General features: G+C 47.0%; 1 protein-coding gene across 1 annotated transcript in view; it reads left to right on the forward strand.

Annotated features, from left to right (window-relative positions):
* The window catches only part of CABLES1 (Cdk5 and Abl enzyme substrate 1), a 106,737-nt gene that overhangs the window by 29,181 nt on the left and 50,236 nt on the right, over nucleotides 1-27,320 (forward strand). Inside the window, exons 2-3 of the mRNA XM_068562248.1 lie at nucleotides 12,184-12,255; nucleotides 18,053-18,145. Coding sequence (XP_068418349.1) covers nucleotides 12,184-12,255; nucleotides 18,053-18,145 — 165 coding nt within the window. The remainder of the gene's footprint in view (nucleotides 1-12,183; nucleotides 12,256-18,052; nucleotides 18,146-27,320) is intronic.

The raw sequence follows: 27,320 nt of genomic DNA on the forward strand, positions 1-27,320 counted from the left end.
AAAATCATGTACCACTTTTTGTGTGAGTATAAACTTCATGTCTCTTGGATTATGTCTAGGAATGGAATTGCCAGTCATATGGGGTAATTCTGTGTTTAACATTTTGAGGTATAATTTATATGTGTGTATGTTACACACTTATATACATATATAAAGTGTTTTTAAAACTGTGGAAAAATACAAACTCAGTAGTGTTCATAGCTATCATGCTGGTGACTGTCAATACATTAATTTTGCATTAATTAACATGCTGCCACAGTAAGTTGATTTCGTGCAACTAAGCTTCACCTGCCACATCTATTTAATTGAAGTGGGTCCTGAGACGTTTAAAAATGGTTACCATAGGCACCTACCTATCTGTATCAATTGGGATTATCTCCATACTGTACAACCAAGACCAAAAGAAATAAGCTAGATGCTGAGATTGACCTTAGACTAGAAATGTCACCATAACTTCAGATTTGCTTGTACAGCGAGATAGCTTCACTGCTCTCATAGTGATTGAGTTATACATTTGAATATAAAAAATTTACTTATAAAATTTATAATTATTCTAATCTGCTTCATATGTGGAGACTTGATATAAGATTTAGTTTGGAAAAAAAAAACATTCTGCTGCTCAGAAGAAGTTTGACCACAGGTGATCTGGTGATCTCAGAGATCCCTCCCAGCTTTCATTTGGACCTCATTCCTGATATGGTTTGGGCCTCTGCTGGTTTGGTGAGGGGTCTCAGAAGAGCCCCTCAGAGCAGTGTTAATCGGACTCCCTGGAGCAGTTAAGATCCATCCTTGCCCTTTGTGTGCCAGCTGTAGCTACAGACAGTTGTTCATGCTGTACTTAAGGATTTATTGAGCACCTACTATGACCAGGTAATGTGCCAGTCACTGAGGGGGTTTCAGAGAAGGGAAGACATAGTTACCTCTTCAAGGTATTTGCAGTCAGGTTGGAGATACAGGGTGTAATAAGAATGAAATCAATCATTCTACAAGTATCTAGATATCAAAATTTCCACGTAATACAGTAAAGATACCAAATGTTGTAGGAATTCAGAAAATGTCAGCGGTAGCTTCGCAGAGCAGGTGGCACCACACTGTGCCTTAGGAAGATGGTAGCATTTGGATGAAGAGCAGGTGAAGCAGATTCTTGGTTTTCTTTTGAACTAAGATTTGGTCACCCCTGGGGCATTCCTTACCCTATAAGCCTCCTTATGAGGCCAGCGATTCAGCTGTGCCCAATCCCCATCAGCTTTCAATAAAGGGAATAAACCTCGGCAGCCAAGGAGAAGCAAGGCATTTTAAAAAGGCTTCCAGAGAGGAGTGAGATCATTTGGGCCCCTCGTTAGGAAAAGGGAGGCCGATGATGCTTGAAGCTGGAAAGACAAGGGAGCATTAGTCTTCGTTTCCATAAGCTGGGACTGAGCGTGGGCCATGGTTAATCGGAAAAAGCAGAAAATAAAGATTGATGAAACCCCATCCATCCCGAATTTGCTATAAATAATTGCATGCTGTTTCCGAGCTGTCAGAATCCATTTCTACTGAAGGCCCTTCGGAACAGAGAAAGGTCAAGCTGGAAACCAAGGGAGAAACTCAGGGGAGCGATTATGCTGGAAGACAGCCTCTGAAAGTTTCAGTGAAATGCCAGCGGGGAGGTAACCAGCCCCACCTGACCCTGCTGTTCTAATTAAATTAGCTCCCATTGACATCTCAGCCCTTCAAGACGGGGGCGGGGAGCTGGGGAGAGGATGTCACCTCCCGGGGCGGGGCTTGGCTTTTTCTCATCCATCTCTAGCCTTTGTGCTGCAGACCCCATAGCACTGACTATGTGCATAGAGGACACCCATTCTGCCATATAACGGCTTTAAAGGTCTTCAGCATGTAAAGGCATTCTTGCAAAGCAACAGTTAAGTCCTCCTAATGACTGGGAAAGAAAGGTGAGGTCACCGATGCTTGGGCTATTGTCAGGGTGGACTGTTTAAGAGAAGGCCCCGTCTTGAGTACAGAGAAGAGGGTCCAGGATGACCCACTCTTCCTGAAGAGGCTGGAGATGAGTGGAGGTCGAGGGTCCATCTGACACGACTCAGGTGCCTGTGGGCCTTTGGAAGGCTCAGAACCCGTTGCAATCAGCCTCTGTCTAAGGAAGCATCTCCAGCCAACTGTGCCTGCACCTCGCTTCCCCACATGTGCCCTGCAGGTGTTCCTGCACCTCCGTTGTTGTTCTGAGTCAGAAGGAAACACTGTGTAAATGCACACGCAAGTGCACACACGCTTATGGGTGCACGTGTTTGTTCCATCTCACTGTGGTGCCAGGCCCCAGCCCACCCATCTGCGTGTTCATTTGGCCTTTGGGGTCTTGCCAGCTCCTCCTGGAACTGACCTCAGCCATCTGATAGGGGCCTGTCTGGCTCCTGGCTCCTATTCGGCTCCTTCCTGGACTTTGCTTCAGGGAATTCCTCTGTGTCTTGCAAAGCTTGGTGTTCCATCCTGTTCGGCTCCCATGAGGCATGTATGTCCCTCCTGAGTTTACCCTGAACCTCCCGGGCTAGTCCGGCTGCTCCTTCTCCAGGAGGTCCTCTCCCAGTTTAATCCTGGCTCTCCTTCGAGCTCACTCGTGCCCTCCCCTGCCCACCCCCACCCACACTCCACACCTGGTCTGTCCTGGCCTTAAACTCCGGGTCCAGGTGCTGGGTTCCCAGCCACCCTCCTTCACCTGGCTCAGGGCACTCTTGTCACAGAAACACCTGGATCTGATTCCTTTGATTCTGGGGTCCACCCAGAACATACGAGAGTTGGCCCCAAACTCCTTGGGCTGGTTCTGTTCGATCCACAGGGCTCTTTCGTCTCCAGGATGAAGGCGATTCTTTAATTTTGAGTGGTTTTCCATTGCTCATGTCTCCTTTCCACCCTCTCCCTGCCCTGGTCTGGGCCCCACTTGTCACCCCCATGGCTATCCAGCATGTTCTATTGCAAGGGTAATGTCGTTTTATCTCATCAGCCACACAAAACCCAAAACCTTTCTGGGTCCTGATTTTTTTTTTCAACCAATACACCTGCTCTTGGTTTCTCTTCTTCTGCACTTTTGGCCCAGCTTGCTCCCTCCAGCTGCAGGGCCAGGCCCTTCCCTCCGGGATGAGGCTGAGGGGGAATTAGAATGCGGCACTGTCGACTCGTGGCTCTGGCATGGCCCCTCTATTTCCTGGGATGCCCCAGGAGACTGGGAGGTGCCTTCGGGATGGCCATGTGTGCTGTGTCTGCTCTGTCTTCTCATCTCCCCATCTAGTCCCTTTGTCAGAGGAGTTTGAACTTGTTCCCAGAGGGAATCATTGTGGATCTTCAAATTAGGGAATGACATGATGGAAAGGGTGTTTTGTAAGATCAGCAGGGCACAGTGGGCAGGGTGGAGTGGGGAATCTGAGGAGTGAAAACCTGGCCAGTCATTAAATCCTGCCAACAAGTCTGTCTCTGCACAGCCCTAAATGCTGAGATAACCTCACACCTTGGTTTTCCAGGATTTGGTGAGTCTGATGATAACCTTGAAACAAACGTAGCCTCAGGCAAGCCAAGTGTCTCTGTATTCTTTGTAAACATTTGGAGTTGCTTTATTTCTTTTTAAAATTTATTTATTTATTTATTTATTTATTTATTTATTTATTTTTGGCTACATTGGGTCTTTGTTGATACGCATGGGCTTTCTCTAGTTGTGGCAAGCGGGGGTTACTCTTCGTTGTGGTGCGCGGGCTTCTCATTGCGGTGGCTTCTCTTGTTGCGCACCACAGGCTCTAGGCGCACGAGCTTCAGTAGTTGTGGCACATGGGCTCAGCAGTTGTGGCTTGCGGGCTCTGGAGCACAGGCTCAGTAGTTGTGGCTCATTGGCTTAGTTGCTGTGTGGCATGTGGGATCTTCCCGGACCAGGGGTCAAACCCATGTCCCCTGCATTGGCAGGCGGATTCTTAACCACTGTGCCACCAGGGAAGTTCTTGACACACATGCGGAAACAAGAACTCAGTATGTTTACAAATAACTGAAATGTATCCTGCTAGTAGCCCCACAGTATTATAGGTAGTTTGTTTTCTTCCTCCTTTGTGTTAATCTCTTTCACAACTAGAATTATTTTACTTGTTTAGTGTCTGTCTTCCTGACCATAAATTTAAACTCCATGAGGGAGGGATAGTGTTTACCTTTTTCACTGCTGTATTTCAGCATCCAGCTTGCTGCTGGATACTTGATATATCATTAATAAACAAATGTTTGCAAAAATAGGAAATAAATGGCTGAATATTTTTTAATGTAGAAACAGATCTTATTTGAGCAAGCTGATTGGCAATTCTTGGTGTATTGACTTCAGTTTGATTCTGTGCTTGATTATCAGCTGGAGACTCTAAAATATAGCCAGATTCAAAATCAGTTTCCTAGCATTTTGTCTGTTTCTTGATCCACGCAGCCTTTCTTTTCTTAAAGATGATCTATTTTCCTTCCTTTACAAGGAAAATTCCATGACCGCTGGGGGGGTGTGAATTGTGTCCATCCGTATTCTGTGTATGGATCTGCCTTTAGAGACATATGCTGCCACAGGGAGAGGGTTTTTTTCCTGCACAAGCAAATAAGCCATGTACTCTTTGCTCAGTGGCATTGCAGGACCTGACTGGTCCAGGCAGGGTGCTCTGCAGTCACCCCAGCCTGGTGGCCTGGCCCAGCCGGTACGCCACTGCTATGTCAGATTCCACAGCTCTCCTCTGGGATTTCTTCCACAGTCTATCAAGCAGCCGTTGCCGGGCGAGCAAGGTAGGGCCTCACTCATTTTCAGCACCTTTGCTGCTGGATGAAGCTTTAGATCGTGGAAAGCATAACTGAGCATGCATCTAACAAACACGCCTTCAGGCTGAAGCCAAGGCCATTTTTGCTTTCAGACTGTAGCTTCTGTTGAGAGGGGACAGCTGACTTTTCTTTCTCATCTGTGAACACATATGCACTGGTGCAAAACAGTTTGCTTCTTCAAGGAGCACAATCTGATTTGATTTCTGCTACAGGAGCATCTGGAATCCTGGCTTTGAAATTTGCCAAATCATGACCAGAGTTATCACAACTTAGTTGCTGAATCTGGAGATCAAGCTCCTGGTGCTGTGACCTCAACAACTTGAAGCTGCATTAGAGAAATGAAGGAAAGAACAGTGGGGATGTTAGCATTTGACTTTGAAGCCTGGTATGTGAAAACGAGAATTTTCACAGAAGCTGTATCAGTGAAAGTACACTGATACATAGTGTCTTAGATACATAGTGGTTCTTCTCTTTAGGGCTCCTTGAAATAGTGAGCTTCCTCTCATACGTGAGATATACGAGCCAGGGGATGGGATCTTATGACATTTTGCAAAGGGATTTCCTAACTGCTAAAAAGGCCAGCTCTGCTTTCTAGGTTAGTGACCCTCACATCTTTTCTTGCTGGGCCCTGACTGGGACCTTGGAAGCTTTGTGACTCTGAGTCAGAAAAGGAGGCTGAGGGATGAAGACTCCCGTGGTCTCTAGGTTGAAGTGGGACTGCTTGCTGTCCAGCCCTGATTCCTTGCCTGCAGTACCTCTTTTACCTGAGGTAGTGAGATAGTCCTCTGGCCCCCAGAAAGGTCTCGGGCCACCATTCCCACATCTGCATCTCAGCGTGGGGAAGGCTGCTGGACCTGCGGGCATCAGGACCAAGCCCCAGCGGTGAGCTTGGAGCCCTAATCCTACTGGTGGTCCTCGATCCCCTTCTCCCTAGCTGGTGTTGCAAGCAATCAAGCACAGCCCCTCTGTGCTCACTGCTCCTCACTTGCTGGTCCAGAGCCAGAGAACAGGGTACCCAGCCCCGGGGGCTGCTTCCCAGCCTGGGAAGGACCCCGGATTCTTTCTTGGCTGCTGTCTCTCTGAGATCCCATCCTTATATCTTGCTCAGACACTGCACATGTCACCAACAGTGGAGCCGGATTCCAGCTTCACCCCATGGCGGGTTGCTCTTCCTTGTTGCCTTTGTTTTTAAAAAAGCAAACCCTTCTTGTCTTTTTCACAGTTTCAATCACAGACACACACACACACACACACACACACACACACACACACGTTTACAAGTTGATGTGGAAATAGGAATAAGTCTAAAAGGACATACACTAAACTCTTAGAAGGTGCTCTTTGGGCCCTGGGGTTTGCAGGTCATTTCCTCAGTTTCTACTTTATACGTTTCCTAATTTGAATTTTTTTTTTAAACAGTGAAACATAGTACTCTTTTTTTTTTTTTTTTAATAAATTTATTTATTTATTTTTGGCTGTGTTGGGTCTTCGTTTCTGTGTGAGGGCTTTCTCTAGTTGCGGCGAGCGGGGGCCACTCTTCATCGCGGTGCACGGGCCTCTCACTGTCGCGGCCTCTCTTGTTGTGGAGCACAGGCTCCAGACGCGCAGGCTCAGCAGTTGTGGCTCACGGGCCCAGTTGCTCCGCAGCATGTGGGATCTTCCCAGACCAGGGCTCGAACCCGTGTCCCCTGCACTGGCAGGCAGATTCTCAACCACTGCGCCACCAGGGAAGCCCCATAGTACTCTTATAGTCACAAAAGCAGGGGGAAGAAATCCATTTGGAAACATGAATGTTTAATAAACTCAAACAGAAGAAATCCATTTTAAACGGATCATGCCTTCTACCTGTGAACTGCTGGGCTGTGCTGGGGGCCCTGGCCCTTCTGCCCACCCAACCACCCCAGCCCTGCAGGATGAGGGTCTTCTGCCTCCCTCTTCTTCTCGCTGTAGTGAGACCATGGGAAGCTTTCTGAGGATTATTTCTGGGCTCCTGGTGATGAGATCGGGACCTTGTGTGTTGAATAGAGAAGAGCCAGTAATAATTGTGCATAGAAAAGCATTGAGTGGAAGGTCTGGTGCTCTCTGGGAAAATCCCAAACAGCCACCGGCCGATGGTGGACTTCATTAGTCTATTCAGCCGGCCCTGATCGAGCCCCTGCCGTTTACTGAGCATCTCCCATCCCTGGGGCTATGCAGGTGAGGAGAGCCTGAGCAGCTCACGGGCTGGAGTGGTCAGTTTTGTCTGGGGGAGGGAGGTGACGTGGGCAGTGGGAGCAGGGCACAAGTAACACAGCAAATAAATGACAAGTGTGTGCGTGTCTCGAGGCTATAAGAGTAAGTTATTTTTATGGTTGGAGGTTTTGTTTGTTTGGGTTTTTTTGGGTCATAATAACTGTTGGAACAGATCTGAAGTAATTATGACCTCAGCTGGCCCATCTCCTGTGTAACTGAGGGATCCGTGAGGCCCTCATTCCCTCACGTCTGTGAAGAGGTAACCCTGCCCTCCAGCGGCCTGACAGCCAGGAAGGGGACTCCATACATGGGGGGAAACACACAGCTCAATTGCCTTTTTGTGAGGGTAGCAATGGTTGGCCCAGATGGTCAGGGTCCCTTCTTGCTCCCAAAGCTTGTGTTTTTCCCCCAGAGATTATTAATGTTCCCTGGGTGGCGAGCATTGATCCAACTCGACTTACTTGTTTGACACCAATGCTGAGGCTGGGGGTCACCTTCTTTATCCCAGCTTGGTCCTAAATGACCGTCCTAAACCCTGGGCCCAGCTGGAGCTTGGATGACCCTGCCCCAGCCTCACTGGTCAGCAGGGACATTAGTGAGCCCAGAGTCCACGCTGGTGAGGCTCTGCCGCCATAATTCCCACTGTGACCAGCCCTGGGTCCCAGGAGCACTCGGTGACTTGCACCACAATCAACCATTAGCCCTAATGATAAGTGGATTAATTTGGTCCAAGTAGGTATATCCAGATAGGCAACCTTGTCATGGATTAGAACTTCCTTGCCTAGGCAGAGTCCGACATTCAAAGGGGTAGTATTCTAAAATGAGTCTGGGGGCTTTAGGGAGGCTGACTTACATATGAGTGTTGAATGTGAACCACATCGGCCTCAAAAGTGTTGGTGGCCAGTGTGGAAGGGCCCAAATTATAATTGTCAGACAAGATGGGGAACCCTGAATTCTGAGGACTCAATCTTTCATTTAGTGATTTCGACGTATAATGCTTGGGCTCTTACTGAATGTCTTCTTGGTTAATAAGGGGGCATGCTGTTTTGGCCCAAGGCTAAGTATTCCTCATCAGTCATTAAAATATTCAAAGACCTCTGCTTGTTAACTGTGCCCAATGGTAAGGAGTCTGCACAGTAATGGACTTGATTTATGAGGTAGATTACAGGGTGAAAAGTGTCTGGTGAAGGTCGGTCACCCACCCTAAGCCTTCCCTTCCACTGTGGGCTTTCTGAAGATAGAAGGCAAGGGGTAAGGTTACTACACAGCTTGGAAGGATTTAGCAGGGTGGCAGGGGCAGAGGTGAGCTACCACCACAGGGCAGGCCCTCGTGCCAGGAAGGGCAGGCATCTCATCTTCGTTTTCCTGGTACCATATGACAGTTTCTTTTTTTTTTTTTTTAAATGATCAGTTTTTTTTTTTTAATTTACTTATTTATTTATTTTTGGCTGTGTTGGGTCTTCGTTTCTGTGAGGGCTTTCTCTAGTTGCGGCAAGCGGGGGCCACTCTTCATCGCGCTGTGCGGGCCTCTCACTATCGTGGCCTCTCTTGTTGCGGAGCACAGGCTCCAGACACGCAGGCTCAGTAGTTGTGGCTCACGGGCCCAGTTGCTCCGCGGCATGTGGGGTCTTCCCAGACCGGGGCTCGAACCTGTGTCCCTTGCATTGGCAGGCAGATTCTCAACCACTGCGCCACCAGGGAAGCCCTGACAGTTTCTTTACAATGATCCGTGGTAGTTCTTTCCAATCTCTATATGTGCATCTCAAAGAATGTATTGCTTAGTTCTGTTCATGAAGAAGGGAAGCACACATCTGCTGAATTTAAAGAAATAGGTGGGCATTTGGGTTTTGAATTTTTTTCCCTCTAAGGAATCCAGACCTTAAGTGCCTCTGTGTGTGTGAGAGGGAGAGAATCTATACCTGTTCAACTCATGAAGAGAATATCAAATGTACTGGCTTTTAGAAAACAAATCCTTATAAATATATAGAAAGATGTATTCTAATTTGATTATTTTCCAAGTAGCATCTGTCTTTTCCAGCATAGGAATTGCCAGATGTGGCTTTTAGATGGGGGAATTGTCAGATTGTGTGCTTTTATGAATTGACCTAGTTTTCTAGGGTGAACCCCCTGGTTTGAATGTTGGACAGGAGGCTGTGGGCCCCAGGGCGCCTGGCAGGGCCTCACGTGTCCTCCGTGGGTTCACTTGGACACATCTTCAGCTGGAGGGCTGGCCATGCTCTTCTTGGGGTGGGAAAGGGAGACAGCCTCAAATGCCAGAGGAGCTTGAGGGGTTGTTAATGGAATTCCCTGCTGGTGGTTCCACGGATTCCCCCTTGAATATGAGCTCCTTGAGGACAAGAGTTAAGCCGGGATCAGCTTTGTGGTCCCAGCAGGCCAGGCTTGGTTGGGTGGGTGGGCAGAAAAGGATACACCTGCCTGGCCTTTGCTGCGGCCTTGGTTGTATCTTTACTGCCCAAGGAGCTAACCACAGAGCTTCCCAGGGGACCTCTGTTACGATAATTGAAGGAAGGGAGAGCTTGAAGCTGCACAATTGGCTGCAGTCGCCTCGATTGCAGATTGAGCCAAATGTTAAATGTCTGTTTACCTGTCACCTGAAAATGCAGAGGTGACAGGTGCCTCTGCATTTGCCTGCAGAGGAAGGCTCAAAGTTTGACAGGATTTGTTGGGATTTTCAGGATCTGAAACCCATACATTTATTTCTGCCTGTGACTATGTTATGTCTAATGACAATTTAGGGGTGCATACTTAAATTAATATTTCACTTTTGATTTAAAAACTCAGAAGAGGGACTTCCCTGACAGTCCAGTGGTTAAGACTCCGCGCTTCCACTGCAGGGGGTGAGGGTTCGATCCCTGGTCGGGGAGTTAAGATCCCACATGCTGCATGGTGCAGCCAAAAAAAAAAACCGAAAAACGAAACTCAGAACATTATCCACAGATACACAGAGTAAATATCATTTTAATCACAACTGCAGAGGAGACATCGGTATTAAGTAAGAACAGTGCACGGAGGCCTGGGGCTCTAATTTTATAGGTGGCCAGTGCCTCAGCGAAGGTGACACCAAGTTAGCTCTGCTTCGAAGGGGGTGTAGGGGTGGAAGGAGCACGTGTCACGGGTTGGCTCGGGCACAGGGCATTTGGGAGTGACCTCGCCACTGGCAGGGGTTGGAGGAGCAGCCAGAGCTGGGACAGCCAGGCTGACCCCAGTCATTTGAGCAGGGAGGGCATCAGGTCAGGCTGCAGCCCCAGTGGAGGAAACTGGAGTAACAATCAAAATCCCAGGAGCTCCTGGTCATTAACTGTCCTGTGCCAAGGACTTCATGTCTCTTTGTTTCTTACTTACTCTCATTTTCCCGTGTCATAGGTGAGGAAACTGAGGCCCAAGGATTGAGGAGTTTTCTAAGGTCCCAGAGCCTCCAGACTCCAGGACTGAAATCTGAGTCTGTCTGACCCAGCACACGTGTAGCATCATACCGTCCCTTGGATGGGGAGCTTGGGGACACCTATCCCTGAGAGCTACAGTGGGTGGGAGTGTGACTAACTGGGGGTTTGTCCCCGTCCCAGCCTGGGACTCCGTCCCAGCCAGACCTGGCGCCTGGAGGGGCTGTGCCTCACGATGGCCTGGACACTTCCTTCAAAGCCACAGCCGCCGGGTGTTGTCACAGGGGTCCTGGCATGCTGAGTCCCTGGACTTAGGGGGCTGCACAGGCAAGTCCTACTTACTCATGAATTGGCCACCTCTCAAATCCCCACCTATAAAATCAGTTCCCCACCCCCTCAGGTAAGACCAGTGTCTGCTGGTCTGACTGACTGCTGGAAATCTAACGATACCATATTACAGAAATGGAAGTTTAGCATAAGTTAATTACAGAGTAAACTGGAGATCTTGCAGAAGGTCAGTGTGTCACGAAGACAGTGAAGGTGATGTTGGAGAGCTCCTGGTTCTCACACGTGGACAAACGAGGCTCACTGGAGAGAGAAGCAGGGAGGTGTGTGCTGAGTGTTTTAGAAAGGATTTGACTGTCAAAACATGAAGACAGGCTCTGAGAAAATTGATGAAGCCCTCGAATGGTTTGCAAAAATGACCCTTCTGATTGTCTTATTAAAAATAAAACACGAAGCAAAAAGGTATCAGTGTGGTTGGTCAGAAAAAGTACACACAGAACAAAGCAAAGAACATTCGTTCCATTTTTTTATTCTTTAGAACAAATTAGAACATGGTTATAATTGCATGTTCTTAACCTAAATGTTATCAAATGAACACAAAATAGACATAGTCTTCTAATTTTAGTCCCATTTTTTTCCAAGGTAAAGACCCAATCAGATATTTTTCTGTCCGCACCACCCTTCAGCCAAATCATTTGCTATGAAGTGATGGCCCTTGTTCAGACGGATTTGCTATAAAATTACCAACCACCATCCCGCCTGGTCCCTGTACCAGATATTCTCAATTAACTAGGACCCATTCTTATTTCAATCTGACAAAAGAAACTAGATTGAGGAGGTTTGGGCAGGTGGTTTGCAGTTCTTTAGCAGATGGAAAGAGTTTGTGTTTTGCCTAATCACACCCTGATATATATTCTCACTGGTCTTGGAGAAATTCTCCCAGGGGAATAATGTCTGCCTTGTTTCTAGTTGCTTTCGAAATTATGGCCCAGAGACCATAAGTTTTTTCTTGCCTCCTAATGATTTTGAGATTTTATTTAGTACGGTTTTAATGTTTAATATTTATCAGCTAAAGCTGGTTCAGACCACTGATATCTGAATACTTAACAGGACTATCTAATGCTTTAGAAAAAGTGCACACAGTACCAAAGTTATACGCTATCAGAGGCACGTTGTCTCTTTTTGGTTTTAGGCAGCATAAAAAGTAGCCATCACTTCCCTAATCACCAAAAAGCAGCCCTACAACCAGGGAGAAAGCTCAGGATTCAGCAAGGCAAGATGGGCTTGGCATTCAGGGTACAGGCTGGGAACATGGCAGCCTCTTAAAACACCTTTCGCCTGATTTTTTTCTTAGTGGACTTTATCTTTTAAAACAGTTTTAGCTTTACAGAAATGCCGGATCCATTTCACAATGCAGTTTTAACTCCTAGATTTTTTTCCCCTCTCTCTGCAGACGTCGCCTCATCTCCCAGAGATCGTCCTTGGAGACCCTGGAAGATATTGAGGAGAACGCTCCTCTACGGAGGTAAGTTTTCGGGTTGCATTTATGTGTGTGTGAATGGCCTGCAATACAAGGTGGCAGCCAAAGTGTGAATTTTTTTTTTAGTTTTTGATCTGCAGAATTAAATTCTAAAAATGACAATCTGATCCCCAGACTCCGTTTGGAAACCCCAGCCCTTTGGAACATTAGAACTAGAACACTATGAAATCCCAATTATGTATCAGAATAGCCCAGTTTGCATGTGAATTCAGGTGCGGTTACCTGTTCCTTTTGAAAATTGCTGCTTGATGAAGAAGAGCGTGTCACTTGCCCCGGCTTTCCCAGGCGCGGTGACACAGTAACCACAGTCCCCGACTTCATTAGCAGGTGGCACGATGTTCCTCCAGAGCCAGGTGCTGGGAAACTCAGGTAGGTCAGCTGTGAGTGTTCCCTTGGGGCTGAAAGCATTCCATTTCTCCCTCCGGATTAGAAAAGTGCTTTCGAAGCATCTTTTTTTGGGTGACAGCAGTTGCTGAGCTGTGCCGGGCCTCTGACTGGCAGCTCTCCTTCCTCTAATCTGCGCCTCGGTCCACCTGGCCCCCCTGGAGTTCAGGAGACACACACTGCGTCCCCTGCAGTCCTCACCGGAGCCCCAGCTGAGCTGGCTGTGCAGGAGGAGCTGAGGCAAGACGGGACCTTGTGGGACGCTGTGGCTTTACAGGGGATGCGTGGCAGGCTGCAGATGGGGTAGAGCCGAGGGAGGGTGTGTACTCTCATGCCCTCGCACCAGCTCCTACGGGAACCCACATCTGCACCCTTCATGCATGCTTTGGCTGCTGGCCAGGAATTGGGCGTCCCCGGCTCATCCCTTTGAGCCTGGGAGGATGCTGAGTTGGAGGGAGGCGTCTCCCCCTGGAGCCGGCTCCTTCCCTGCCTGGAGTTTCACCCCCAGGTCACGGGTCTTGTCCACAGACCACCCGGATAAAGGGTGGAGCATAGACAGGCCTGGGATCTGATTGGAAGCATCAGTGACTGTGAATCTCACCGACATCATTCCAAAGAGAAAGTCAGGGCCAGACAGTCCGATTTCCACTTGTGAAGTCTTTTTGAAAACACACATAGCCTCTGGGACCATCTTAGGCTGATGGTGTGTGGCTGTGTGATCCACGTGGCCTGGGTACGAGTGTTCTTCTGTCAGTCTCTATTAAGTGGCCCAAAGTAATCAGCGAGCGTCAGGGAGAAACGTTCTCCGGTGGCGCCGAGTGGCTTTGGCATTTGAGTACAGTTGATGCCAATCAATGAACAGAACTGCAGAGGCCCTGGAGTTTGGAGAGGATGCAAGGAGCCGTGGTCGTTCGAGCAATGTGGTAGCTGTGACCAAGGAAACCAGGTTAAAAAAAAGTCACAGGCTCTAAAATGTCACCTCCTCGGGGATTCTGGGTGGTAAAGGGGGACCAGAGAAGGAGCTGGGCGCTGTGTTCCTGGTCATGTGCCCCATCACCCCTGTACCCTCCTTTCAGAATCTGCCCAGGCTGGTCCTCTACCCCTCAGTCCTGTGATAGCACAAATGGGCAGAGTAAAAATGGCTTATCTGCCTTAAATGTAACTTCATCCAGCCCTTACTTACAGAATGCTATACTTAATTTCCAACAAATCTTGTGTAAATATGAAGTTTAAAAAGTAAGTCTGAAACCAAGGGAGTTGGCAGTTTAAGAAGTCCTTAGTTTCCCTAATGGACTTTTTTTTAATTGAAAATTTTCTGATATTTACTGCAGAAGCAAACTCACAGACATACAAAACAAATTTATGGTTACCAAAGGGAAAGGGGGTGGGGGAAGGATAAATTAGGAGTTTGGGATTAGCAGATACAAACTACTATATATAAAATAAACAACAATGTCCTATTGTATAGCACAGGGAACTGTATTCAGTATTCTGTAATAAACCATAATGGAAAAGTATATATATATATATATATATATATAACTGAATCACTTTACTGTACACCAGAAATTAACACAAAGTTGTAAATCAACTATACTTCAATAAAAAATTCTGATATTTACTTAGAAACTTACTTGTTCCTAAGAAATAAAAATAGCAGAAGGGGCATTAGTTTGGGAGTCAGGGGACTTGAATAGTTTGGGAGTCAGGGGACTTGAATTCTTGGCCTGATTCTTCTACCAACTGGTTATGTGGCTTTGGAAATTCATTTACCTACTCTGGGGCCTCAGTTTTCCCACCTGTAAAATGGGAGAGGCAAATCAGCTGATCCCTGTCCTTTCCAGCTCCCCGATTCTGTGAAATGAATGTACCAGTAATGATGCTGAAGTGTTTTGGGAACTGCGGGGGCGGAAGGCTATTAGCCCCACTTGCTTTTAAACTCAGCACATAGAACAAACTGCTCCAAGGCATCTATTAAAAACCTTTTGCATAATTAAGTGTATCCTGTAATCAGTGCTAACAAGAAAGAGCTAATCTTTCATTAAATTAGTTTTCAATTTAATTCTATCCTAATTTAATTTTGCATCACTTAAAATGTATAGTTTTAAATGGGTATTTTTACATGTCAATGCAGGTGGCTTTGAAATTAATTCCTTCTTTGCTTAACCTGCCATAACCTGAGTGCTTAGTCTTCCAGTTTCCTTGGCAATTGTTGGTAATGCCACAGTTCTCTTAAAGCGTTTCTTAGGTGGGAGGTGGTGGAGGCTGAATGCTTAAAAAAACACAAGACAACAAACAACTTGCTGATCGAAGGGCTATATCAGTAGCATATGCAGTTAGAATTGGATGCTGGTATCGAAAGAAAGCACCTCTGTTAAGTTATCTTTTTAAAAGTCTTTCTTTTCTCTTGCACATCACAGGTTAGTTTCCTGTATCCACCTTGAACTCCAAGGACTGAGCATTTGCAATGAGAGGCTTTAGACTGAGGTTTTCCACTTTGCCTGGTGGTTACATGGTATCCCAGAAATAAGGACCTAGGATGTCTCTGTTAGGTGTCCAGAAAAACCTCAGTTCAGCTGCAGCAAATGCGGCAGCCGTCACCACCTGCCCCAGTTTCCAGCCTGTCTCAGTTGATGTGTGCGGGCTGCTATGCCATTAAGTAATTATTGGTGCCAAAAGCCACCTGTGCCCCTTTTGCCAACTTCCAGTTTCAGCAGAAGGCTGGGAGATTTTGTGCCCAAACCTGAGGGTAACAGCACCTCTTTCTGCAGATGTGGAGGCAGGGAGCAGCTTGGGGTCTTAGGAAGGTACCCTCACAGTCTAGCTCTTAGCCCACTGCCCTCAGACTGGGGGGCCCAGGAAGCTCTGCATTTTGGGAGGAAGCTGGGTAAGGATGTGAGGATGCTTCTGAACAACGGTCCAGCAACCAGTGATAGCGCACATTTATGCCTTCAAGGATTCTCCTCTCTCCAGTGACTACAGAGTTCTAGAACCTTCTGCTGTGTGTGAGAGAGGCAGTTGGGGACCTTGGGTGGCCTGCAGACTCTAACAGTCATTCTGGAGGTAGAACAGAGGCAGTTTGAGGTGCTGGGTCTGCTTCCAGAGAGCTGCCCCAGGAAGGCTGAGTGAGGCTGAATCTTCTTGGACCTCAAGAAAGCTGAATCTGGGTTCGGAGGCTTGGAGTAGGGAGGGGGATTAGTGGGTGCTTTTCCCTATTCAAACCCTTCCTGAGGTCCACAGGAAGCATCTACAAAATGCCCTCAGGCAGGGTTCTGCACATCTTTTCTTTTTTTTTTTTTTTGTAAATTTATTTTTTTATTTATACTATTTATTTTTGGCTGTGTTGGGTCTTTGTTGCTGCGCACTGGCTTTCTCTAGTTGCGGCGAGCAGGGGCTATTCTTCATTGTGGTGCATGGGCTTAGTTGCTCCACGGCATGTGGGGTCTTCCCGGACCAGGGCTTGAACCCGTGGCCCTTGTGTTGGCAGGCGGATTCTTAACCGCTGCGTCACCAGGGAAGTCCCTCTGCACGTCTTTAAAAGAATCTATTTAAAACCAAGAATTCAGGACCCTTAATAAGGGCTGTGGTTTTCAGAATATAGGAGGCAAACAGTAACAAAATATGCACCCTTTGTAGTTAAAGGTTTTAATAATAATCACACACTTGAAATGTGTATATGAATGTGTGTACATATGTATGAATGTGAATATTTGTATTTGAACGTTTCACTTGACACTGTACGAAGCTCTTGTAGAAATCATCACGTTTAATCCTCACAACAGCTCCAGGGAGGGATCTGAAATATTACTAGTGATAGGTCACTAGGGTTGGTAGTGAGTGTGTGGTGGATGCTGGGAGGGCCACTCAGGCTGCGGCCGTGTGCTGTGAATCCTGCTCCGGTGGAATGGACATGACTGGCAGGGGGCCTTCCTTCCTCTAGATCCAAGGCCCAGGGAACCCTGTTTCCCTGATGAAAACCACCAGATACCTGCTACCATGTCTTTGCTTTGACCTGCACTCATTCACTTTACTATATTTTTTTTTCAAGTTAAATTACATTTTAAGGTGCTGTTTCTTAAGGAAAAAAAATAATTTTCAGCACTCTCTGGGAAGGGGCTTGTAGGAAGACTGGCCCTTACTTGAGGGCAGGTAAGAGGGTTTGGGAGCTGTACACCTAGCCTAGCCCAGGGCTATCCCCCAATTTCCCTTGAGGGGAGCCCTTGGAGGAGAGGAAAGATTCGAGCTGCTAGGCAGGTCTGTGAGGCTGCCCATTCCCTAATCCTTGGCCACCAGTGGGTCCACACACCCCACCTGCCCTCAGCTGTACCTCCTCGTTGGGAGGTACATCTTGTTATTCTCTTACCTGAAGCCTCAAAGTTCAGAAGTGACTGAACTCGGGTGATGGCCTGGACCTTAGTGTGGTTTTGGGAAGCCGGGCACTGCTTCTCTGGAACTCGCTCTCTGAAGCATAAGGTCTCAGGCACCCACGTCTGATGCCAGGAGCCAGCCCTCGGGGTCCATGGTCAGAAAGGTAAACAAAAAAAATTTGGTAGCAAAAACCCAACTAGAAAAGTCATTGCTCCCTTTCTCAATACAAGACCAAACTTCAGATTCTCAGTTGCTGGGATTTTTGCTTTTTTCCTAGTTGTTATTACAGTTGTATATCTTAGAATTTGCCAGGTACCTTTGAAAAAATATACACAAATAAGATCTCTTCAGCCTGTGGTCTGTTCTGTCATTCCTGTAGTGCAAACACATGTTGTATATTCTAGGAGAAATTAATTGGAATCCAAGTCAATTTGTTCAACAAATATTTATTTAAAATTTATCTTTAAAAAAAAAACAAAAAAAAAACAGCCACTAGCTGGGTCTCAGTCTCTGATTCTCATTCAAAGTAAAGCTGCGACTTCCAGGCAGAGCCAAGTTGAATGTTGAGGCAATCGTCCAGGTAATTCAGGCCAGAGTCCTGCTGCAGAAGAAAAATGATTCAGGGTTGTTTTTAAACTGAATTTTCCAGTGTTTTTCCGCCCTCTGGATTCTTAAATTTACAGTTTTCTGTTCCCGTTACCTGTGTTGATACAGGAGGATTCTTTTTAAGATGACAGGAACAAATAATGTCTTTGGAATTCGTGTAGGTTATGTTATTGTAACTGAGGACAATAGTTTTCATTAGCTGGCTCTTCAGAGACCCATATAAATTATTATCAGTATTATCGAGGAAGTTGTCTGTCGTTGGGTTTTTTTTTTAAAGCTTCCTTGCTTCCAGCTATATAGTCCTCATTATCCTTGGGGTGACTCAAACCATTTGAGTCTGGTCTTTCCTTCCTGTCTTTGTGTGGAGATGTCTCAGCTGTCCACGGGCAACTGACTGTGTTTTCGAAATGGCTTTATTTTTCAGATGTCGCACTCTCTCAGGTTCGCCCAGACCAAAGAATTTTAAGAAGATTCATTTTATCAAGAATATGCGGCAACACGATACCAGGAATGGCAGGTATCATACTAACAAAAACTGCCCCCATCCTCCCTGCTGTAGGAGGGGGTGGGTCCAGCGGGGAAGGGAAGAGGGGACCCTTTGAATGGCCAGAACTCACAGAGTGAAGCCCGCTGTTTAGATGAACAGGATCTCATGTAACCTTCCCTAACAGACTACTATTTCCACCCCACTCCTGCCAGAATCATCAAAAGAAGTTTATAGAAAATACTGCTCTCTAATGGCAACCAAAGGCTTAGTTTTTTAGACTAACTAAAACTGAATTTTTAATAGTACTGAAATATATTTTTATTAGGAAATTTTGAACAGAAAAACAGTTGAGTTTTTGGGTGTTTTGTTATTGCTGTTTCTTTCTTTTTCCGCTTTTTTGGGTTTTGTTTTCTTTTTTCACCAGGGCTCTGTGCTCTGGTCAGTCAATATCCTGCCAGATCTGCACCTGAAGTCAGGTTTGGCTCTCTCTCTGATGATTTTCATTAAGAGGGGAGAATCACGACTCTGCCAGCAGATACTCCCTGGGTGCCGATTCAGATTCCTGGGCCTGCTGACATACGTCTGGACCATGTGTTTCTCCAGCAAAGAGTTGCTCTTTTGGGAAGGGCTGTTAAATGAAAATTATGGTTAAATGTATATGACCTTGGTATTAAAACCTTCCTGGTGACAAGCGGATGTGACTCCTTGTTGCCGGCACTGCTTATAATTGAATGGCGAAGCCCGTTCATGGCAGCCTCACAACAACGCTGGGAACGGGGCTCCAAGACCTCTTGGGGTCCCCTGATGCTCTGTGCTCCTGGGGGTGGCTCTTCTCCACCGACCTGTGACCTGGATCATAGTTAGAGACGCATCCCAGAGCAGAGTTCCTGCCCCAAGACCATTTCGTTTGATCTCCTCCTGATTTACAGAAGCTCATATGGGCCCCACTAATACTCTCTAATCTATACCAAATGAAAATTGCTAAAAAGTTAGACTCATGGCATGATTAAGGCCCAGCATTACTATAATTTGGTGTAAAATACACTGTACAACCTGAATAACTAACAATTACAGTATTTAAAGACTTGTTTTCTTCAAGTTTTTAAACCTCACTTGAATAGAGAACATAATTTTATAGCTATTCAGCGATTTTAGAATGGCCAAATTGAACTCTCCCATCAAATAATTTTTACGTACTCAGTATGTATTCCTATTTTAAGTACAGAGCTTTTAGTTAAAATGAACCCAACTGTCATCTGTGAAATAGAATACCCTGAGTTTCTTTCTCTCACCCTGACTCTCACTGTCACAATTATTGTGTCTTATTCATTTAACCACCGTGTTTTTCTTTTCCTTTGTGGCTCTTACTGAATCCGAACCTTACTTATGCCATTTTTAGTATAATTATTCATCATTTATGTATGTTGGTGTTTTTGTCCATAATCTCTTGAACCATAAAATAAACATAGAAAGCCTCGACTTCCTAAATAAAATCAGTGATAAAGCCAAAAAGTGGGCCAAATTAATGGTATTCCCCACTTCTCAATGCTGTTGAGGACACAAAGTCAGATAATCAATCACCTGGCATGGTTTGTAGTGAGAGGATGTAGTTAGTAAAAGATTTGGACTAATGGGATCACCAGTGTATAGTATATTCCGAAGCCGCCTTCCCTGGCACACCCTTGACCCTGGAACAATGTCAACAGTCCAGAAAGCATGCAGTTGCTGGCAGTTTTGCTGGGGAATTTTCAGAGGGAACCAGGAGGGACTGTTAGCTTATCTGGAGATCTAAGAAATGGGCTTTAGGGCAGGAAAGCAAGCTCTCAGCACAGGCTATATATAATATAGGCAGTGGTGACAGCCGGTTGTACCTGCCTAGGTGAGAACTGCTTTTTCGGTGCCAGAGAAGATGAAAGGCCTAGAGATGCTCTCCTTCCTCCCTCCGGTTGATTTATTAGCAGGGATGGACTGTTCTCAGATAGATGAAAGAAAAACTCAGGAGGGTACCAGGAAGAAACTATGATTTCTGAGGTGACAGAAGGAAATTGTGGTCAGGAGCTGATGAGTGGGAGGAGGGGACCCACCGCAGCCGGGCAGCAGGCGTGAGGCCGTCCTGCTGGAGGTAGTTAGGGACGGGGATGAGCTCAGAGCTGTGGTGGTGGGTAGGAGGGGGCCTGGACATGCTCTCGGGAGGGAGGGACTGGGGCGATGCCTGGGGGTCTCTGATGCTCCCACCTCGGGCGTGCGGGGTACACACACAACACCACAACAAAGGGGGCCTTCCTGCAGCCCACATGGGAGCCACTTGACTCAGGTTTGCCTGCCGTGTTGGGAGGAAAGAGGCTTTACTGAGAAGTCTGGAGATGCTCACTAAAGCACTTCAAAGGTCTGGACTGAGAACAGAGTGGCCTGAGTACTGGTGTGTCCGCCTCTTCCTGTGCCGGGGAAGACAGACTGAAAGGGGGCCTGCTTAGCCCCCCAGGCCCGTGGGAGGCACCCTCCCAGCTGGGCAGGCTTGTCCCTACTCCAGCCCCGACTTCTGCCCGCTCACAGCTCTGCCCAGCTCCGGAGTCTCCTTGTGACCTCCGGGCAGCACAGACCAGCCTCCTGGACAGCAGGCCGAACCCAGGGCCCGCTCACTGTTCTGGACCCGAAGACCTTGGTGTTGAGGCTCCCCTGCCTCCAAGCCTGCTGACCATGGGGCAGAGGCACGGGCGTCAAGGGGCACTTGGGCTCCGGTCTCAGCAAGGACTAGAGCGCAGCGTGGGAAATGAGTAGAGTGTCTGTTATAAGGTTCTAGCCTGACCTGACTGAGAGTTTTAAGCAAAATTTTGAGATAGAAAGGGAAAAAAATATTAAAACTGAAAACCAAATACAATAAAAGACAGTACTTGTGTCACTGAAAAAACAAAAAGTCCAAGTTAACCTCATGATCCGTAATATCAAGGTAGCTACTTAGAAATAAACCTTGGGGCCCCAGCCGGTCCGTGCTCACCCACTTCATTCTGTGACATTAGACCGAGTCCAACGGCACGAGACGCGGAGGTGAGCCTCTTCCATAGAAGGTGTGGCTCCGATGGAGGATGGAGCCCGCTTTAAGTGAGAACCGTCATCCTCTGTCTGGAATCGGTGCATTCTATGAGGCTGGCGCTGGGGACCTGCCAGAAGGCTTTGCGTCGGATCAAGAGCAGAGAACCACGCTGAGAGCGTGTGGGACTCGGGCTGCAGACCCTCCGGCAGGAGGAGCGAAGAAGGACAGAGCCTGGACACAGACTACGAATTCCGTGGTGGGAGCCTCAGCTCCACTGTTAGAACCAGATGGCATGATGGGTTCCTCCCTGGCTGGCGGTTGTTTCCTCTCCCAGCAGGTGGGGCAGGTGGTGCGGGAGCTGGCACCCTCTAGGTCTACTTCTGCCTTAACACGAAGACAGGCTGGTGATGGGGAGGCCATGTTGGACTTGATAGTTACGGAAAGAAAGCAATGCTTGTCTGGGTTTTAGGAAGACAGATCTCAGAAGGTTCAGACTGAGAAGTGGATTATTGTGGCTGCATCCATATTGCCAAAAGGGATTATAAAATTAAGAGTAACATAAAGTGATGATGGGTAACATTTATTGAGTGCTTCCTGGGTACCAGGCTCTAAGTACTTCATAGGCTTTGTTTCATTAACTCATCTCAATGGGTATTTGTTGAGTAAATTAAGGCAGAGACCTTCTATTTTATGTTTCTTCCAGTTTTATTGAGCTATAATTGACTTACAGCACTGTATAAGTTTAAGGTGTATAGCATAATGATGTGACTTACACACATCATGAAATGGTTACCCCAATAAGTTTAGGAAGCATCCATCATCTCATACAGATTCAAAGTAAAAGAAAAAGAAAAAAGTGTTTTTTTTCCTTGTGATGAGACCTCCCAGGATCCACTCTTAACAACTTTCATACATAACACACAGCAGTGTTAATTATGTTTATCATGTTGTACGTTTCATCCCTAGTATTTATTTATCTCATAACTGGAAGTGTGTACCTTTTGACTGCCTTCATCCAACTCCCCCCTCTCTCCACCCCCTGGAGAGACCTTTTAAATGAGTTCAGTCTTCAGAACTATTTTTCGAGGGGTGGAGAGACTTTAGAAATACAAATAATCCTTGAAACAACCTCATGAGGAAGGTATTACTACTGTTGTGTTGGGCAGAATAATGTCCCCCAAAGATGTCACTGTCCTGTTCTCAGGACCTCTGGCTATGTCAGGTACATGGCAAGGGGGACTTAAAGTTGCAGATGGAGTTGAGATTGCTGATCAGCTGCCCTTAAAATAGTAGCAGGATTATCCTGGATTGTCTGGGTGGGCCCGGTGTAATCACAAGGGTCCTTAAAAGCAGAAGAGGGAGGCAGGAGAGTCAGTGCTGGAGTGATGTGATGTGAGAAGGACTCAACTGCCCATTGCTGGCTTTGAAGGTTGAGGAAGGGGCCATGAGCCAAGGGCTGCGGCAGCCCTAAAGCTGGAAAAGGCGAGAAAACAGATTCTCCTTTGAAGCCTCCAGTGGGAAGCAGCTCCAAACACCTTGATTTTAGCCCCATGAGACCCATTTCAGAGTACTGATGTCCAGAATTGTAAGATAATTTTGTGTTGATTTAAGACCCTAACTTTGTCGCAATTTATCACTGCAGCCATAGGAAACAAACACTCATCATTTCAGTTTACAAAGGAGGGAACTAGAGCACGTGGCTAGAAAGTGGGGAGTGGAGTCCAGATTCAGACATCAGATTCCGAGTTGGAACCCTCATATGTTGCTGGTGGGAATGTAAAATGGTCCAGCCACTATGGAAAACAATTGGGCAGTTCCTCCAAAAGTTAGACATAAAATTACCATATGACCCAGCAATTCCACTGTCAGGTGTACCTAAAAAATTGAAAAGAGGAATTCAAACAGGTACTTTCATATCAATGTTCATGGTATTATCATTCACAATAGCCAAAAGGTGGAAACAACCCAAGTGTCCATCAACAGATTGTGGATAAACAAAAGTGGTATATACATACAGGGGAATATTAACTCAGCCATAAAAAAGAATGAACTGCTGATACCTGCTACAGTGTGTATGAATCCTGAGAAACATCATGCTGTTTGAAATAAGCCAGACCCGGGACTTCCCTGGTGATGCAGTAGTTAAGAATCCACCTGCCAATGTAGGGGACACAGGTTCAAGCCCTGGTCCGGGAAGATCCCACATGCCGCGGAGGAACTAAGCCCGTGTGCCACAACTACTGAGCCTGCGCTCTAGAGCCCGTGAGCTACAACTACTGAGCCTGAGTACCGCAACTACCGAGCCCACACGCCTAGAGCTGGTGCTCCACAACAAGAGAGGCTACCACAATGAGAAGCCTGCACATCGCAACGAAGAGTAGCCCCCGCTCGCCACAACTAGAGAAAGCCCGCACACAGCAATGAAGACCCAACGCAGCCATAAATAAATAAGTAAATAATTTTATAAAAAAAAAAAAAAGGAAATAAGCCAGACGCAAAGGGCCAAACACAATATATGATTCCATTTATACAAAATATCCAGAATGGGTAAATCCATAGAGGCAGAAAGTAGACTAGAGGTTACCAGGGCCTGGGGGAAGGGGGACAGAGTTTCTGTTTGGGGCAGTGGAAAAGTTTTGGAAACAGTGGTGAAAACTGCACAACATTGTGCATGTACTTGATGATACAAAATCGTACACCTATAAGTGGCTAAATGGCATATTTTATATTACATGTATTTTGCCATAATAAAATAAAATAAAACACCAGTGATAGCCATGGGGCTTTTAAAACCATATTCGGAAGAGGGAGGAAAGGGATGGTAAACTTCTTGGGGTTGATGGTACAAGGACAGAACAGATGTCAGCTGCTGGGCTAGCATTAGCATCTTTAACAAGTAGAACTGTGAAGAAATGTAGACGGAACAAAGCAAGGTGCTGGGCACACAGGAGGTCCTCAGCAAGTGTTTGTGGAATAAATGAATGGAGAGGCCTTACATTTTGAATGTTTCAGTCTTCAGGACTAGATCAGGGAATGGAAAGAATTTAGAAATACAAATGATCTTTAAAGTGCCGGGGAGAATAAAAGAAGTTCTGAGTTGAATGCCAGGCACACATTGCCTTTAAAAAGTGAAAAAGAGGGACTTCCCTGGTGGCACGGTGGTTAAGAATCTGCCTGCCGATACAGGGGACACGGGTTCCATCCCTGGTCCAGGAAGATCCCACATGCCACGGAGCAACTAAGCCGGTGCGCCACAATTAATGAGCCTGCGCTCTAGAGCCTGTGAGCCACAACTACTGAAGCCCGTGTGCCTAGAGCCCATGCTCCGCAACAGGAGAAGCCACCGCAATGAGAAGCCCGCACACCACAATGAAGAGTAGCCCCCGCTCGCCACAACTATAGGAAGCCCGCGTACAGCAATGAAGAGCCAACACAGCCAAAAAAAAAAAAAGTCAAAAAGAGACAGGTGGTAGCAGAGGATAAGTTCTAATAATCGTAAACCAGCAAGCCTAGAGCTGATTGCTGGCAGAATTCTGGAATGGATTGTTAAACAGATGGTTTGTGTGCTTTTAGAAAAGAATGGAGGTGGCCACAGCCAGCATGGCTTCACTGAGAAAGAGTCATGTTAACTTCATCTCCTTATTGATGGAATAACTAGGCTAGTAAATTAGAGGACCTCCACGCTGACATTTCTTGATTTCAGCAGAACATTAGACTGTTCCATATTATGGCATCTCCCAGGGATGCTGGGTGACTGTGCAGCTGGAGAACCTGCAGGCAGCTGAAGTGTGTTAGCCAAGCTTCGTCAGCCTGAAGGGAGCTTGGGAGGAAGAGCACGTGGTACGCCCTTGAGCATCATCTCCTCTGCAGCATGAAGGCCAGTCAGCCTCGTGGTGGGCCACGTGGAAGACCAAAAGCAGGAGACTGTGTTATAGCGGGGAACCAAGGCTCGGTTCCTTCAACAGCTCCCCGAGGTTAAACTTAGCAGGGATAAATGTAACAGAGGTAGATGATCAATTACAGCACAGGGTACAGACTTTTCAGAAGTTCATGTGAAAAATATCTTGGAATTTAGATTTTAAACAGTGTGCTCCATAGAGGCTAACGATGTGAGGTCACTACAGAGTGAGCTAATGTAGCTCGTCCTGATAGAAGGAGATAGCATCCCAGAAATGTATCACTTTTGCACCCAGACAGGATCAGTCGCATCTGTTGAGCTTCGATCTGCACGAGTGTCACGTTTTAGGACACTGGATTTGTATTAGGACGGCCCCATTGTTGGACTCGGATTTTCCAAGCCCCACTCCCCACGGAGGGTGGGAGGCATGGCACATAGCAAATGGGAATAGCCAGATCTTCCGCCTCATTTCATTGAACCGCCTATGTGTAAATAGCCATTTTTCTGGAAGGAGACAAGTGCATCTGGATAGACGGCGCCTAATAAAGCAGTTCCTTAACTATGAAGAATGCAGTGATAACCTGTGTTCAGTCTTTCCAGCACCTAGGTGCTGACCTCTGCCCTGCACTGGGACTATTTTAAGGGATGAGATTTATCTGTGCATAAAGCCATGATCCTGTCTCATGGAGTTACAGGCTAGTCGGGGAGGCAGATGATAGACAAGTAAGTGTGTCCTATCAGAGATGGGGTAGATGTGCTCTGGAGGAAAACTGAAGCCACTGGGGCGGGGGCAGGGCATGTGCTGGGGCAAGACTCCACTGACGGAGAGACCTTTGAGCAGACGTGGGCAGGAGGTGAAGGAGCCAGCCCCGTGTGGTCCCAGCGGGGAAGAGCGTTCAAGGTGGATGGAACAGCCGTTGCAGAGGTGCTGAGGCCGGAACGCAAGGGCTGTGCCTGGGGAACCACAGGAAATCCGTGTGGGTGGAAGAGAGGGAGAGAGGAGGGAGAGGTGCACCCTGAGGAGTCCTGGGAGGGTGAATCGTGAAGATGTCTGCTTTCGCTGTGAGTGAGATGGGAGCTATGGAGGGTGGTAGGCAGACGACTGATGTGCTCTGGCTTGGCTTTGATCAGGAGCACTCTGGCCAACCAAAAATCAAGGGCAAGCATCACAGGTCTTCTTTTTTTTTTTTTTTAAATCTTTATTGAATTTGTTACAATACTGCCTCTGTTCTATGCCTTGGTTTTTTGGCCCCGAGGCATGTGGGATCTCAGCTCCCCGACCAGGGATCGAACCCGCACCCCTTGCAGTGGAAGGCGAAGTCTTCACCACTGGACCGCCAAGGAAGTCCCATAGGTCTTCTTTGGTAACCTTATTCTTATAGAAAATTAGAGGGGGTGTGTGTATTGTGTATTCTCTTCTGAAAGTGAATTAATTTTGATACGAAGTTCAGAAATGACCTGAGGTCTTTCAAAAACTGTTCACACATGTATAAGCAAACCCTTTGTCATGATAGAGAGGAGTCCAGGACCCCCTGCCTTAGCGTCTGGAGGGGGCCATTGAACATCCTGAGGATGGCGGTTGGGGGCTGGGAGCTGCCGCTTGGTTAGTCGAGAAGAGCCAGTCACCATTCACACTCATCTGCATCTTCACAGGGGGCACCGGGGGCCCCCGAGTCTCCTGGGTTAACTGGAAGTAAAGACAGATCTTGGCCCTGGGGGAGGAGACACCCTTGAAAATGACAACCATTATGAGGCTAGCTAGTGCCAACAGAGAGCTGATTGCTGGCCAGGTAGATCTGGGTCATCAGAATGGAAGGTGAGCGTGAAGACTGAAGACCAGCCACCGGCCGAAGACACATTATGTCCAGTGACCCTCATGGTCCTGTTAGGACAGGACCTTTCCTCTGGGCGCTTGTCTTTGAGAGCAGTGGGAGACAAGAGCTCTGGTTTCAAGTGGACGTCACCCTCCCTCAGGCATTACTTCGCATCCTTTTGAAGTCATCTGGTTTTCGAATGTCTGCCTCGAGCACAAGTGATGGCTGCCACTTGCACCGGAAGCGCCCCCCTCCTGGGTCTGTCGTGAGAATCACTGCGTTCTGAACAGGCAGAGAAGTGATCTTTGCAGTGAGTGGACTGGTCTGTCTCATCCCTTGACAGGAGTTTTCAAAGAGACTTAAAAAGATTTGAGATAATGGACAGAGCATCGAGCTCGAGGGCTGTCTCTTTAAAGGGTGAACTCAGTAGGAAAAACAAAAATATAAAAGATTCCCGCAGCT

Source organism: Eschrichtius robustus, chromosome 14 (genome assembly GCF_028021215.1).
Source record: "Eschrichtius robustus isolate mEscRob2 chromosome 14, mEscRob2.pri, whole genome shotgun sequence".
NCBI classification, from domain to species: Eukaryota; Metazoa; Chordata; class Mammalia; order Artiodactyla; family Eschrichtiidae; genus Eschrichtius; species Eschrichtius robustus.